Raw genomic sequence first — 15,109 nt, 5'->3', positions numbered from 1 at the left:
GGAGGCCCTCTGCGTGTAACTCTTTAGCCCCAGACGCTTGGAATCTGTGCTTGTCCCGGGGCTCCAGTGACCCCTGACCTCCCCCCTCTCCCAGGCCAGGTGCTTTCTAGCCTGGAGGGCCCCCCCATCGGAGGCCGAGTTCTTCTGCGGGACCTCAGTGTCACTCTGGACGTCTTTGTGCTGACCTTGCCCCTGGAAGTGGAGCTCCCCCCGACCTCAGATCCTCAGCACCACCGGTGTGGCAGCAAGTTTGGCGGGGGATCTGGGGCCTCGTTAGAGTAGGGGAGCCATTAAGGAATTTAGAGACGCCTGGGGACTAAGGGTGCCTTAAGGATTCCAAGAAAGGATTGCTGAGGCCTTGGGAGGATGATAGGTGCTGACCTTTGACCTTTGCTCCTGTCCTGCTCAGGTCAACATCTGAAAGCAGTGCGTCCTTCCCACGGTCCCCAGGGCAGCCATCCGATGATGGGCTGGGGCCTCCACTGCCGCCTCCAGGGGAAGACAGGTACTTCCTTACCTCCCTCCTAGGCTTCCTTGCTCCCTATTGGTTTTGTCCTCTGGAAACCAGTAAGTAAACCTTTCTTCCAATTAGGCACCCAGGACTGTCTAATTTGGCCACACCCCACAGACTGGCTGTTGAGACCACCATGAGTGAGGTGAGGGCCTTCCCTCCCCCAGCCTAAGTAACCTCTCCTCAGCACTGTAACTGACACCCTTTCCATCAGATGGTGACGTAAGACACCCCCTTTATTCTGGGGTTCAGGGAGGCCTCTCCCAGTCTGTGAGGCAGAGTCTCTCCTGGTGTCTTCTGACTGAGGAGGGTGGTGATGCCCCAGTCGGCGTGGGGGGTGTCCCTCACCACTCCCTGCATTGCTCTCCGACCGTAGATCCGCTGGCTGCTGGAGGATGAGATGGTGGGGGCACTGCGAAGAGGGGGCATCCCCCAGAGCCCAGCCCTGCACCGCGCAGCCGCCCACATCCACAGCTCCCCCGGACGCTCCACCTGCCTGCGCCAAACGCTGCCGCTGAGTTTTGTGTTTGGGCCAGAGCGTTCTCTCACACAGTTTAAGGAGGTATGCTGCCCTCGAGGCGCTCCCTGGTCACCCTGGGGCCTGTCCTTCCCCAGGCTCCACAGACAGAACCGGAAGGCCCTCTCTCGGTTGGAGCCCACCTCCTCACCTTGTGGTCTGCCCCTGACCCCGTGCCTGGCGGCCCAGCTCACCCTTGCCCCTGGGCCTGGTGAGCCTTGGGCAAGCCCCTGAGCCTTCTCATAACTCCCAGCGGGGATGCTAGTGTGTGCTTCACCGGCTACTTGTGAGGGGTCTGATGAGGAAGTATGAGGCCCACCAGTAAGGAGGGCTGCTCCCGCCTAACCTCTGGCCTTGGCTCCTGCTCCCTAGGAGTTCCGCCACCTCCACCTCCCTGGTCATGTTCTTCTTGAGGACCCTGACAGTGGCTTCTTCTTTGTGGCAGTGGGCCAACAGCCAGGTGGGTCCCATGGGGAGCCCCCTTCCCCGGCCTGGGCTTGGCACAGCCAGGAGGACAAGGCTGAAGGCCTCGAAGGGGAGGTGAGTCTTGCCTGGGCGGACCTGTGAAAGGAGCGGGTGGTGGTGGAAGTATGGGGCTGTGCTCCAGCTTGCCCTCCTGACCCTCAGGCCCTGACAACCAGCCCCCAAGCCCCTGGCTCCCCAGAGGATCCTCAGAGCCCCCTGCTCATCAGTCTGCCCAACCTGCCCCAGGGAGGTAAGAGATGACTCGCATCTCCCTGGCCCTGCACCCATGTTCAGAAAGCATCCTCAGCAGGATCCAGAGAGGCTCCAGGCCTTCCCTTCTCTTCCCAGGGAGCCAGCCTGGGCCCAGCCGGGGACTCAGTCTCATGTCCAGTCAGGGCAGTGTGGACTCGGACCACCTAGGTAAGTTGGGGCGGAGCAGGGAAGACCAAGCTGATGGGAAGTGGACTCAGGGCCGCATAGTGAAAGGTCTGGGCAGGTCCATCAGTAGGGACTAACCCAGAGGGGCCCACCAAGCTGATGCACTTGGGGCTCACGTGAGCCTCAGGGTAAGGTTGAACTTGAGCATGTTTGACACAGGTTATGATGGTGGCAGCAGTGGCTCAGACAGTGAGGGTCCCAGTGAGACCCCAGGTGAGAAGCCCCCCTTCACGTTGCGGACCCCTCCTGGGCCGGCACCTCCACAGCCTTCCCTCATAGGCCTCCCTGGACCCTGCCTGCCTGACTTCTGGCTCATCGTCCGGGTGCTGCAGGACCGTGTGGAAGTGTATGCACATGCGAGGTAAGGAGAAGCTGGGCCCTGCACCCTGACTCCGATGTTAGCGTTTCCCTGGTCCCACAACTCCCTTCTTCAGTGTTGTTAGAAGGCTAGACTTGGGACTGAGGTTTTGGGTAGGGATCTGACTTGTGCTCTGAGGCTGGGGGCTCCTGACCACTTCCCACATGTTGTAACAAAGCATGTCACTCCGCTCTTCTAATGGAGTTGAAAAGCTGATGAGGATTTTGGCTCCTAGCCAAACCTTAAGAGAATCTGTAGTACACAGCAGCCCAGGAGCTATGGGTATATAAAAATAAGGGATAATAGGTAATATTTAACAAGTACTTGCTCTGTGGCAGGCACTGTGCTATGTTTGTTACATGGATCACTCATTTGATCTGTAACATACCTGTGAAGTATTATTATCCTTGTGGTCCGAATGAAGAAACTCCAGCACACATAGGTTATATTACACTTGCTCAAGGTCCCGGTTAGTAAGCAGCAGCACCATACTTAGGCATCTTGTTCAGTGCTGCTCTAATCATGGGGGTGGGCATGTTAAGAGAAGGGAGGACCACCATTCTGACAAAGAAGATCGGAGGATAAAGAGGTGAACTGCATGATGGAAACGTCAGGTGGTACCTACATGGAGGCTGGTGAGGCAAGCCTGCAGCCCAGGCTTCCAGAATTGCTGTTGAGAATTCCATGTTTCCTAGTTCCCTTCATGTTTACTTCCCCTTGTCCAGTCCTCCTTCCTTTCCATGGTTCCTCTTGGTCCCTCCTCCCATGACACCCTCCCCTCTCTCCCTCCCCACTGCAATTCTGTGTTTGATGCATCCTCCCCAGGAGCCTGATTCGGGAGGATGGGGGGCCAGGCACCGAGTGTCGCCACCTGCAGCAGCTCCTGGTGAGGCGAGTTGGGGAGATCTGCAGGGAGGTCAACCAGGTAAGGGGCAGCCGGGGGCAGGCCTCTCCAGGCATGGGATGCAGCCCAGATGACGAAGAAGTTTCCAGGAACTTGACTTTCAGAGGCTGTTGATCCAACTTGGACGTTTTCTTTGACCCTTAGTTACTGGGATGCTATTACTCCGCAGTGTCCTTACAACCTGAGGAGCTCTCCCAACCCACCCCCGGAGTGGGTTACTCTCTCATTCCCTTCCAGTGACTGTGAGATGCTCCCTCTCATTGCACTCAGCTAGCATTAGGGATGAGATAATGAATTAAGACAGAGGGAAGCTTATGTCAAGTGGGGAGAGATGGATATGAAACAACTAAAACACACAAATTATTTCCGCTGCAATTGTGAAGGCTTCTATAGAGGAAAAGCAGAGACTGTGAGAGCACTTAACAGGGATCTGACCATCTGCAGTGTCAGGGAAAGCTGGGAAGAAGAGATTTTTAAGCTGAGATCTGAAGGGCAGTAAATAGATTCTGGCAAAGAGGAGAGACAGATGTTCCTCACTGGCTTCAGCACTCAGCGCCTGGAGCCCAGTGACTGTCAGACACCATCTCTGAGCTCCCAGTAATTACTGATGCTCTTTTTGACCTCCAACCCCCCAATGATAATGGGCATTCTCTCTAGCCTTTGATCACCCCTCTCCACCACCAGCAGTGTATGCGGGAATATTTCAGTTCCCCAAGAGCTGGTTCCTTCTTCTCTCAGCGGCTGCTTCTTCAGGACCTGCACGACAGTCATGTGTGCAACTCTCTTCTGGTGGCTGAGAGCGAAGAAGATCTGTGGCGTAGCGAGACCCCCTTCCACTCCCGTCAGCGAGTACCACTGCCCAGCGATGGTGAGTCCCACTCAGGAGCCTTCCTTACCGAAGACTGCTGAAGCTGGGGGTGGACCAAATAACTCGCCATTACTTGGTCCTCGGTGCCAGGTAACACAGTGAGAACAAGGAGAAGAGGACAGAAAACGATCACCGGGTTTGGCTGCCACCGGGTCATCAGTGACTTTAGTGAAAGTGCTTTCAGTGGAGACAGGAGTAGGAAACCAGAGGAAGTGGAAACATGAAAGGATATTAGGCTGGAGGAGCCGGGAGTCACTCCTCTTTCAAGTCACCTGGCAGTGAAGGGAGAAGCAAATAGATCCAGCAGAAACTAAAGGAAGGTGGGAGGCAAGGCAGGAATTTAAAATAAGGTAGAGACTTGAGCATGTTTCTGTTGCATGGGAAAGAGCCAGCAGAGGGGGAGCTGTTGAAGAGTACAGGAGAGAAGGGACACAGAACAGGCGCTGCTGTGACCTGTCTTCCTAAGGGCATGCTCTGCCTGGCCCTGCCTTGTTTTCTGAAATGACCGTCTCTCCCCTGCAGGGTGATAGCCGAGGCCGAGGAAAGGGGCAGGGGATGGTGGACAAGTAGGCCAGCTCACAGGCGAGAACACCGGAGGGGTGGAGCCTGAGGGCCAGTAGGATTTGCCCTCTGATTGGCTGTCCCTCCAGACAGGCAGGCATAGAAACCTTTGGGGTTTCTGAGATGTCTGGTCACAGGAAACACACGATCATCTACTTGAGATGGTAATCAAAATCTCCACACTTCTGCGCCCTTCTCGTATTTCTCATGACCTCTCACCCCAGCTCACAGAAAAAAGCCAGATTGTGCCATTCCTTTGCCATTCTCCCTCAGTTCTAAAAGTAACGTCAGATCACTCCTTATCTTTAACATGCTCGGCAAGTCTGTAGACAAACGTTCCTAACAGCTACAGGAGAGCGCGTCTCTCAGCACGTCCTGGGATATGTTCCATATCAAAGCAGAATCCCTGTAACTGATGGACTTCCCAGGGTCTAGAAGACATCTTCTGCAAATTGAATATGAGCTGCGACCGCCAAGCACTTCTTCACAGTGGCTCCCAGCAGCCCAGGGTGTGAGACTAGTCAGAGCCCAGATCCAGCCCTTCCTCATTTTAGTCTTTCCATATGGTTTTGCTGAAACCCTTAGCAACCAGCATTCCATTCCAGACTCTGCAGCCCCCTGGGTGTCCTGTACACTGCTCCCATCTTAGAGCAGCTTCTCTGGGAAACCAAATTGCCACCTTGACTTACTGGAAGTTTCCTCATCAACCTGGAAACCAGAAAGGGGTCAGTCAAGGCCACGGGCTGTAGCCACAGGCTCTTGCAAAGAGCCACCCAACCCTTCGGGTTTTCTGGGCTAGCTGTCCTCCAGAGCAAAGGGCATAGTGTCCCCTCACTCTGCTATAGGGATATGTAAGCAGTCACACACATTCTGTTTTAATGGGGTTTGTATTATTATTGCACTGCCCAATGAGTACATGAGTAGGATGTGTTCTGTATTGTATTCTGACAGACTCAGAGTGTCCTGGCAGCATCCTCAGGATTATGCTTTGCCTTTCCTGACACCTCTTCTTAGCTCCTCCTCCATGTCTTCCTAAGATAGTTCTGAAAACCTCTGTGCTATGACCTGTCTTCCTAAGAGCTTATTTTAATACCCAAAGCAACCATCTTTCCCCCTCCGCAGAGCGATCAGCCAGAGGAGTTGGGGGTTGAGGACAGGTAGGCCAGTTCACAGGTGAGAAGTCTGAGGGCAGAGGTCTGTGTCTCATTTCTGATCCACTGTCTCCTGTCCCCCAGATTATGCTGCCGACGAGAGCTGTGGGCCCCGAGGGTACCTGGCCGCCACAATGCAGTTTGTCCCTGGCCATTTCTCCTGTGACGTTGTCTGGGGAACCGTGATTCGAGTCCACTCACGCCTCAAAATGGGACCCAGCATGGGCGTCTCTCGGGGTATGTGATTGGCATGGGAGGGCAGGTGGAGTGTAGAGGGGTTGGGAATTGGAGGGGGAATCTGGAGAGGAGAGTTTCCTAAACCCAGGTTCCCCCTATAGCCATCCAGGCCCTACGCTCTGTGCTTAATGCCTTCTCTGTTGTGAACCGGAAGAACATGTTTGTTTACCAGGAGCGAGCAACAAAAGCTGTGTACTATCTGCGGTATGTGGGTCCTGGGAAGCTGGGCCACAGCCTGGGGCAACGGAGGAGCTGTTGTCCAAAGCCCTCCCATGCCACTCTTTCCCAGGCTCCTGGAGACGTCCTGCAGTGAGCGGCCGTGGGACAGTGACGCCCTGCCCCCGTCCCTTGCTCTGTCCCGAAGCCAGGAGCCCATCTGTTCCGAGGAAGCCTCGGCATGTATCCCCCACTCCCTGATTCCCCCGTACTCCTGCAGACTTTGCTCCCTGGAGCCAGGCCCTGACCACAATTGCCCTGCAGGGTCCTCGTTCTCCCCTGGACATGGCATCCAGCCGCAGTTCTGATGCTGCTCGTCCTGTGGGCCAAGTGGACAGACATATCCAGCTGCTGGTGCATGGCGTGGGGCAGGCAGGTGAGGGCTGTGGGGCAGGGGAGGGGAGTGACCAGATGCGGTTCCACAGTCCTCTGGGACTTCTCTTCTTATACTAGCTCCGGGCCTCCCTCGAGCAGGAGCTGGGTGGAAAGGATAGGCTCCTGGGATGTTGAAGGGTAGGACCTGTAGCTGGCTAAAATGCAGCCACATGTCTAAACTGGGTAACCATGTGGATAGATGGTAGTCCCACTGGCCAGATACTGGGGCGGGTTTGGGATACATTGAGCCCAAGGTATCCAGTAGGCAACTGGCTCATTTATTTATGGCTCAATAAATGTATACTAGCATTGAGCTAAGACTGTTACATATGAGATAGATGCTATTATTATTCCCACTGTATTGAGGGAGGCACTGAGGCTTTGAGAGGTAAGACTCGCCTGTCACACGTTGAGTAGCTTGGCAGAACTAGAACTTGGTGCTGGCTGCCTCTGGTGCACAGGAACCTGTTTGAGTCTGCGTTAAGGGATGAGATGGGGTGGGTGGATCTTCTGCCAGCGTCTCCACCTCCCCACCGTATCCGTGTCCAGGTCCTGAGATCACGGATGAGCTTGTGCGGGTTCTGCGTCGGCGCCTGGATGAGGCCACACTAGACGTCATCACAGTCATGCTCGTGCGGAACTGCAAGCTGACGCCAGCTGACGTGGAGGTCAGCTCCCTCCCAGGCTCCCTGCGTGACTCCACCGCAGCCGCCAGGACAGTCGCAGCCAGAACCTCTTTCTTCAGCTCTGACTCCCCTTCCTTCCCTCTCTGCAGTTCATCCAGCCCCCAGGGAGTCTGCCCTCAGAGGTGCTGCACCTGGCACTGCCACCCTCCTGCCGGCCCTGGCTTCCCGCCCTGGCCTGGTACCTGCGGCAGAACCTGCTCATCTTCCTGCACTCCCCCAAGTACACGGACAGCAACAGCCGGAACCACTTCCAGGTGAGGCTGCACCCCCAGTCCACCCTTGCGTGCCTGCTTGCTGAGTTAGATGTTTTCTACAGATGCCCCCCCCGACCCATGTACCTGTGTACACCCATGGATCTCTGAACACCCCAGCCCCTCCCCGGCCTTTATTACCTACCTGTGTCTTCCTTCGCTCTTGTGTGTACCTGTTCCCCACTCTTCCTGTGGACACCCGTTCCCTGATGGCTTTTGTCCATTTGCCTGGTCTTAGCGCTCGGTGGCCCTTCTCTCCCCAGCATCCACTCCCACCACAGGGTGGCCTCCCCGACTTGGACATCTACTTGTACAACAAGCCTGGAGGACAGGGTACTGGGGGCAAAGGTACAGTGCAGCCCCTGGGCCCGTGGCGCCATGGGGTGTGGGAAAGCCTGTTCCTGTCCTGTAGCTGGATTGGGTGGGGAAGGGCAGGGCCCGGAAGTCCCAGAGCTGAGCTTTCCTTTTGGATTTCTACCCAGGGGTTGCCTGCATCACTCTAGCTTTTGTGGATGAGGAGGGAGCCCCCATCTCACTGGCATCATGGCCCCCCTCTTCTCCGGGGCCCCCAGACCCACTGCAGGAGGAGGAGTTCGAGCAGCTGACTCAAGTCACTCGCTGCCCAGTCCTGCCGGACAGTTCTTCAGGTGGGGCAGCTTGGTCAGAGAAGGGGGTGTTCATTTAATGCTGTGGAAACCAGGGACACACTCAAGTAGCCCCCATTCTTTCTTCCAGCTCCAAGCGGGTCCCCACGGCTTCGATTAGATGTGTGGGAAAAGGGGAACATCAGCATTGTGCAGCTGGAGGAGAAGCTCCGAACAGCAGCTCGCCAGGCCCTGGCGGATGCCATCATGGAGCTCTGGCTGCTGCCAGCGCCGCTGTGTACAGAGGATACATCCACAGGTACGTGGAGTCTGGAGAACCCCAGAGGTCCAGGTGAGGTGGTATTCCAGGTCAGGATGCCAGGAGAGTCTGGGGAGACATGGCAGAGGCTGCATCTAAAGTACACATTCAGCAGTTGTCCATCACCTTCTCTGCATCAGCAAGGTGATACACTTGATAGAAATGTATGTGTGCAATTGGTCACTCAGATTAGGGGTATGTGACCAGGAACTCCCTACACACACACACACACACACACACACACACACACATACACAACCAGGAACTCCCTACACACACACACACACACACACCCTGCCATTCAGGAACAGGTGTAGTATGTAAATGCATGTCTGTTTCTTACCAGTCTTGGGGCTGGCTGGGTTGCAGGAACAGGTAGAGTAAGTAAATGGCATGTCTGTCTCTTACCAGTCTTGGGGCTGGCTGGGTTGTCTGAAATGGGGGTTGATGGTCAGTGATAGGAGTCTGTGATGCCTGGTGCCCACAGGAAGTCTCAGGAGTGGGTCACTGGATACCAAGAGCCCTGCAGGCCGAGCCAGCACCTTTCCCCCCAGCCCTGGCCCTGGCGAACCTGTGACTCCCCCCAGCAAAGCTGGCCGGCGTAGCTTCTGGGACATGCTGGTAATGGGAGAAAGGGAGGTGGTGAAGTTGATCTCTGCCTTCTTGCCTGCCTCCTGTCTGCCCTCTCTATTCCCTGGAGGCCCTGCCCCAGAGCTCCTGTTATATGAAACTACTCTGTCCCTTAGACAGGAGTGTACAGAGCGTGGCATGTTCTCACTTATATACAGATAGCCTCAGCTTAAGTGTTTTCATTTCCTCTTTCCTTGTCAGATCCTCACAGCCTGCAAGATTTCAGCAGGCCTGTTACTAGTGAGGCCACTGAGAATCTGGAAAGTTGAGTAGCCTGCTCAAGGCTGCTTGGTCAGCCTCCAGTTCTTCTGGGCTCTTATAACTATTCTTGGATGCCTCCATCCTCCACCACATTCCCCTTCCCAGTAGCCCCTCCTCATTTACTGCATTGCCCCCAGAGTAAAACAGAATGTGGGGACTTGGGTTCCCCCAAAACAACTGACGACATTGTCCTGGATCGGCCAGAAGACACTCGGGGCCGGAGGCGTCACAAAACGGAAAGCGTTCGGACTCCAGGTGGGACTGAGCGGGCAGCGGGCCCAGAGTCTGGGGCCCAGAGACAAAGGTATGTGTGTTATCATGGAAAGTGTGCTGTGGAGTCACAGGGGCTGTTGAGTGCATGTGAACATACAGGTCTTGTGTGTCGGTGCGAGGCTGTTTCTCCTGCTGTGTCTTCAGACGGAGGACCACACAGCTGGAAGAGGGCGAGGCGGGCACCCTGCAGCCTGTGTTTGCTCGTGTCGCTCAGCGCTGGATGGAGTTCATGGTTCAGATCGGTGAGACCCCTCTCCCACCCCCGAGCCTGTGGCCCAGTCCCCAGCCCCCAGCCCCGAGCCCCACCATGACCTCTGTGCCCGGGATCCAGGATGCGCCTCGGTGTCCAGGAGCTCCACTCACATGGTGTCCCGCTTCCTCCTCCCATCCGTCCTGTCTGAGTTCACCACTTTGGTCACCTCAATGGCTGGCGACACCAGTGTCCGCATCTTTGAGCAGCATTTGTGAGTTTGGGGTCTCATGGAAGCTGAGGTGGGAGAGGCGATGGCCAGGGGATGGGGCCATGGATGGTCTGCTTTCTGTCCATCCCTCTCTCCCACTAGGACTCCTGAGCCAGAGCTCTTCAGTCCTTGTTCCCTTGGACAGTTGGGCCCACCGCCCCGCCCGGCAGCTGAACGGCACCTGCTGCTTCTGGGCAGGAACTTCTCACAGTGGAGGAGACCCACCCAGCAGGGTGAGGCCACAGCCTGCAGTGGGGGTGGGGGTCTCAGAGGGACTGATCCTGTAACCTCTGACCCTGTGGGGGGCAGTGAGGGATTGAGAGGGATCAGCCCCAAGACCTTCATTTTGCCCCTTGACCCCATAGCTGCCAAAGCTGTGCAGCGCTTTGAGCCGGGAGGTGATGGGAGCGTGGGGCGAAATGCTCCCCGGCAGAGGTTCCTGCTGCTGGAGGTCGTGGACAAAAAGGTAGGCATGGGGCCAGGGGCTGGGTGGTAGGAGGGGCTCTGTGATCCCACTGACGCTGAGCCTTGACTTCCAGCTCCAGCTGCTGACCTACAACTGGGCTCCAGACCTGGGGGCGGCCCTGGGCCGAGCTTTGGTTCGCCTCGTGCAGTGGCAGAACGCGCGCGCCCATCTCATCTTCTGCCTCCTCAGCCAGAAGCTGGGGCTCTTCCACCACTACGGCCAGCTGGACTTCCCAGTGCGGGACGAAAAGGTGCCTGCCGTCTGGGCCCCTCCTCTCCTGAGCGGTCAGCTAAAGGAAGCTGCCGTCCAGAAACAGGAGAGGGGACAGGCTGAGAGCAGGGGTCATAGGAGGGCGAGTCAGGGAGGCAGCCACGGGGTGGGAGAGGAGGTCTGAGGGCAGGGGCCCCAGACCCCTTGTGAGGCTTCATCTCTCTCAGGAGCCAAACCCATTCCTGCTGCCGACCGTGGAAGCAGAGACCCTCATCCGGAGTGCAAGTCCCCCCCTGAGCCGTGAGCAGGGCCGGCTGAGTGGGTCCTCGCGGGGCGGGGGCCCCCTTCCCCTGGACACATTCCCCTTCGATGAGGCCCTGAGGGATATCACGGCTGCCCGCCCCACCTCCTCCCTCGGCCCTGTGCCCAGACCGCCTGATCCCGTCACCTACCATGGACAACAGTTCCTGGAGATCAAGATGGCAGAGCGCAGAGGTGAGCATGCTGGGCTGGGCGGCAGGCAGGGCCAGCTAAGGAGTCTGGCAGGAAGAGGGGCGGTTGCTCCTGGGGTCTGCTACTAAAAACCTCCAACTCCTAGAGCTGGAGCGCCAGATGAAGATGGAGAACCTGTTTGTCACGTGGCAGCAGCGCTCCGCCCCAGCCAGCATGCCCATCAGTGTGAGTGCCCCACTCGCGTCCTCCGGGACCATCCCGTGACTCTGCCCTGGCCACCGGCCAGGTGCTCACTGTCCATTTCCCCAGGCCGGGGAGCTGGAGACCCTGAAACAGTCGTCCCGCCTGGTGCATTACTGTGCAACGGCCCTGCTCTTCGACCCTGCAGCCTGGCTGCATGGGCCTCCAGAGACCTCGGGGCCCCCGGAGGGACAGGTGAGGCTCCAGACTCTGGATTTCTCTGGGGGACCCCCGTTTCTTAACCCCTGAGAGGGTGGCTGCCGGAGGGTAGAGTCTCTCTCAACCTCCACCCCAACAGCGGCGCCATCGCCCTGAGTCAGCCTCGGGAAGCCGAGAATCCCCCGCCAGCTGCGACTCCTCAGATGGGCCTCCGCTGGGTGCCCGGGAGGAGCCTTGGTTGAAGGAGCTGAGCTTGGCCTTCCTGCAGCAGTACGTGCAGTATCTGCAGAGCATGGGCTTTGTGCTGGTGCCGCTGCGGCCCCCCTCGCCTGCCCGCAGGTGAGCCCCTCTTGTCTCCCTGCTCTCCTCTCCTCCTCCATGGCAGGTGAGGCCTGACACTCCCTTCCCCTTGGGTCCTGCTTGGGTAATGAGGGCCATGTGCACATTCAGCTCACCAGGCCCACACTGTGACACGGTTCATTTCACATATCCAGATATGTGAGTTTGTTTTCTCTCTCCTCTCTGTTTTCAGTTTGATGCCTTTTCAGAGTAGTAAATGTAAGTCACGCTTTCTTACTCAAGATGCCCCCTAGGCCCAGAAAGCCATTTCCCACCTGCTTAGTGTTTCTGTAACCAGCTCTCCATCTCCCCGGCCTCCCACTCTCTCCCAGACCTTAGGAAGAGGACAGGCCTGCACCTCCAGGATGTTTCATTCGGTTTCCCCTCTCATTTCTCTGGGACAGACCCCAGGAGGCACTCTGCTCATTGCCCTCCACAGCCAGGTCCCAGCAGTAGGGATTTCTCTGGCGTTCACATCCTTCCCATTCAGTTATGTTCTTCCCAGAAGTCAGAATTCCCTTTTAAAACCAAAGACACTAAGGTTAAATATATGTTTCTAGAGGAAAATTTTAAATCAAGTCTTCCTCCCTCTCAAATCTCTCCAATCAATAGGCTTGGTCCCTATTTCCTTGAGGGTTAACTGGGACATTTCTTCTTGCCGAAGGTTTTGACCCCCGCCCACCCCCAGCAACAGTTCCAGCAGTTTGTAGTCCTGAGTATGATGAGTGGGTCTCATTGGCTCTTTCTATATTGTCCTCATTCACAGTACTTCTCTTTATCCCCTTTGTCTCTGAGTTGAGAAGAACAATAGGCTTTAGATCACTGAAACTGAACCTTTCCTGCTCAAAAGAGAACCCCTTTTCCCTCTCAGAGGAACCGTCCTTACCAGGGCATCAAGCGTCCACTTGAGCTTTCCCCGTGAAGTCTCAAGATGGACATCACCCACTCCCCTCCCATCCTCCCCTGCTGCCCCCAACAAGCAAGTACTGCCATATCCCACAGGGGTCTCCCTTTAGTCACAGCAGCCTCAGCGGCCCCACCCTCATCCTCTTGCTGGAAGAGAGGGACCTGTCTCCACCTCCCCTTAGAGCAGCACATGCTGTGGAGAGAGCCCCGCCCCGCAGTCTAGCCCCGGACTGCACACTCAGCCTTCCCACTGACCCAGTATGGGACCCAAGCAGGTTCTTCCCTCCTCTGGGCCTGTCTCCTCGCCTCCACAGTGATGCCATGTGAACCGGTTCTGGGTCTGATAGCAGGGACCCTTCACCCCACAGGCCTGCCTCACCCCCTTGTCCCTCTTCCTTTTCTGCAGCACCAGTCGGCTTCGGGCTATGGCTATCCTTGGAACAGAAGGACGGGGGTCCTTTTCCTGCCCGAAAACCAAGGCTGAAGGGAGCCCCAAGGTAAACACCTCATCATGTGCCTTCCCCAGCAGTGAAATCAGCAATGCCTCAGACACCAGCATCACTGAGCCTGAATTATTTGCCCAAGGCCTAAAGTCAGGGGCCCTGGATAATGACTGAGGTCATTGATCCCAGCCTGACACCATTAAAGTCACTGGCCCAGGGGCCTGCTTCCCCAGTGAGCCCCCATCCTTGCCCCTAAACCCCAGTCTTTCTCCTTTCTGCAGAGCACGGGCTCTTCAGTCACCACATACCACCTGCAGCGGGCACTGCCTGGGGGCATCATCCTCATGGAGCTGGCTTTTCAGGTAAACAGGCGGAGCACCGAGTGAGGAGAGCCAGGCCTTCCTGTCTCTTGCCCTCCTGACCTCGTCTTCGTCCTCTCTCCAGGGCTGTTATTTCTGTGTTAAACAGTTTGCTCTGGAATGTTCCCGAATCCCCATGGGGCAGGCTGTCAACTCTCAGGTAAGTGGTGAGGACAGAGGGCTGTGGGGTCTAAGTGTGGCCCCAGCAATGATCTGCTGCTGTGGGTGGCCGGGTCATTCCAGTGCCATGATTGGCTTAGCTACCAGTCACACTGCAGTAGTCCAGTGCCGTATTTAGGCATGGCACTGGGGCAGAAGGCAGTGCAGCAGAAGGCGGTCTGGCCCTGTAGTCATTCTGGCACTGACCATAGACGGTTGGACAGTGAGGACATTTGAGCTGAATGGGTGATGTGACACATGGGTGGGCCAGTGCCAGTCCTGGCTTAGAGCTGGGGACAGCCTGGCACTGTTCATATAGTCACTAACACTTAGAATGTGGACTAGAATCCCCACCCATACAGTATACCCCCACACTTACTTTTATTTCTATCCCTGATTGCCTGAAGGCAGGGCCTCTGTACCCCACGAGGGCTGAGTACTCAAGAGGTCTCAGAATGAATGAATGAGTCAGGACCAAGTGTGGTCAGGGACCTGAAGCCCTCCAGCCTTGCGTGAGTTTGGCCCCTTTGGGTTGTCAGGCTTGTCGTGCAAGGGTCTCTGCCTTCCTTGTACCTCGCGTTTCTAAGAGATCAGGGTCTGACTGGGCACAGGCTGTCACCCTCCAGGACAGACGGCATACACTCCTCCCAAATCCGGACAGCTTCAGATCCAGCTCATAGGTGGTGGGCTCTGACTCAGGTGTGGATGCCTGGTCTAGTCATCACCGGAGAGTGAGATCCAGGAAAGCTTGGTGACTTCAGTGTAGGAACCTGCCTGGGCCAGGGCACAGCAGGGAGATTGGACGGGCAGGTACTCTTCCACACTTTGCTGTAGTATTGGCGGGACGGACCCACTTCATTATTCTCTTGAGCTTCCTGAAGTCCTGACTTCCCTGACCCCTGATCTCTATCCAGCTTGTCTCTCTCTGCCCCTGCATATCTAATCTGTATCCCTACTTGGATTTCTAAGTTGCTTTATTATTGCTATTAGTTAGTAAGTGCTTAGTATACATCCTAAGCAAACAGGAGAATTTTATTCCTGCTGAACAGATGGGGAAACTGAGGTTCACAGAGGTTAAGTGATATGCCCCTGGGACACAGCTAGTTGGTGGCAGTACTGGAGCTGCAGTCTAAGGCTCATCCTTGGCGACTGCAGTGTTTATCACGCTGCTTCAAATTTATGAGGGCCTTTCCTTTATTTCCATAGTGGATGGGGAAACGGAAGCAGAGAGGTCATGACTTACCCAGGGTCCTGCAGCTACTCTGACTCCTAGGCAATTGTCTCATTTACAGTCATTGATTTCCTTTCC

The 15,109-nt window shown here is 56.2% G+C and overlaps 1 protein-coding gene across 2 annotated transcripts in view; it reads left to right on the top strand.

The window, feature by feature from the left end:
- SZT2 (SZT2 subunit of KICSTOR complex) overlaps positions 1-15,109 on the top strand; it is a 52,311-nt gene that overhangs the window by 32,274 nt on the left and 4,928 nt on the right. For both annotated transcript variants that reach the window (XR_006268177.1, XM_043461617.1), the window contains exons 33-65: positions 95-236; positions 410-505; positions 593-656; positions 888-1,073; positions 1,401-1,568; positions 1,656-1,743; positions 1,842-1,913; positions 2,091-2,292; positions 3,115-3,214; positions 3,932-4,061; positions 5,858-6,010; positions 6,112-6,214; positions 6,300-6,405; positions 6,491-6,602; positions 7,151-7,269; positions 7,377-7,541; positions 7,802-7,886; positions 8,021-8,185; positions 8,274-8,441; positions 8,929-9,062; positions 9,470-9,636; positions 9,750-9,847; positions 9,937-10,069; positions 10,169-10,299; positions 10,432-10,532; positions 10,606-10,782; positions 10,970-11,237; positions 11,341-11,420; positions 11,505-11,630; positions 11,734-11,933; positions 13,246-13,336; positions 13,564-13,644; positions 13,727-13,801. Coding sequence is in view for 1 of the 2 variants with exons in the window: in XM_043461617.1 (XP_043317552.1) it covers positions 95-236; positions 410-505; positions 593-656; positions 888-1,073; positions 1,401-1,568; positions 1,656-1,743; positions 1,842-1,913; positions 2,091-2,292; positions 3,115-3,214; positions 3,932-4,061; positions 5,858-6,010; positions 6,112-6,214; positions 6,300-6,405; positions 6,491-6,602; positions 7,151-7,269; positions 7,377-7,541; positions 7,802-7,886; positions 8,021-8,185; positions 8,274-8,441; positions 8,929-9,062; positions 9,470-9,636; positions 9,750-9,847; positions 9,937-10,069; positions 10,169-10,299; positions 10,432-10,532; positions 10,606-10,782; positions 10,970-11,237; positions 11,341-11,420; positions 11,505-11,630; positions 11,734-11,933; positions 13,246-13,336; positions 13,564-13,644; positions 13,727-13,801 (4,286 nt within the window). In the remaining variant the exon portion in view is untranslated. The remainder of the gene's footprint in view (positions 1-94; positions 237-409; positions 506-592; positions 657-887; positions 1,074-1,400; positions 1,569-1,655; positions 1,744-1,841; positions 1,914-2,090; positions 2,293-3,114; positions 3,215-3,931; positions 4,062-5,857; positions 6,011-6,111; positions 6,215-6,299; positions 6,406-6,490; positions 6,603-7,150; positions 7,270-7,376; positions 7,542-7,801; positions 7,887-8,020; positions 8,186-8,273; positions 8,442-8,928; positions 9,063-9,469; positions 9,637-9,749; positions 9,848-9,936; positions 10,070-10,168; positions 10,300-10,431; positions 10,533-10,605; positions 10,783-10,969; positions 11,238-11,340; positions 11,421-11,504; positions 11,631-11,733; positions 11,934-13,245; positions 13,337-13,563; positions 13,645-13,726; positions 13,802-15,109) is intronic.

The sequence above is a fragment of the Cervus canadensis genome, chromosome 2 (assembly GCF_019320065.1).
Source record: "Cervus canadensis isolate Bull #8, Minnesota chromosome 2, ASM1932006v1, whole genome shotgun sequence".
NCBI lineage: Eukaryota > Metazoa > Chordata > Mammalia > Artiodactyla > Cervidae > Cervus > Cervus canadensis.
This window is presented reverse-complemented; position numbering and strand designations above follow the sequence as displayed.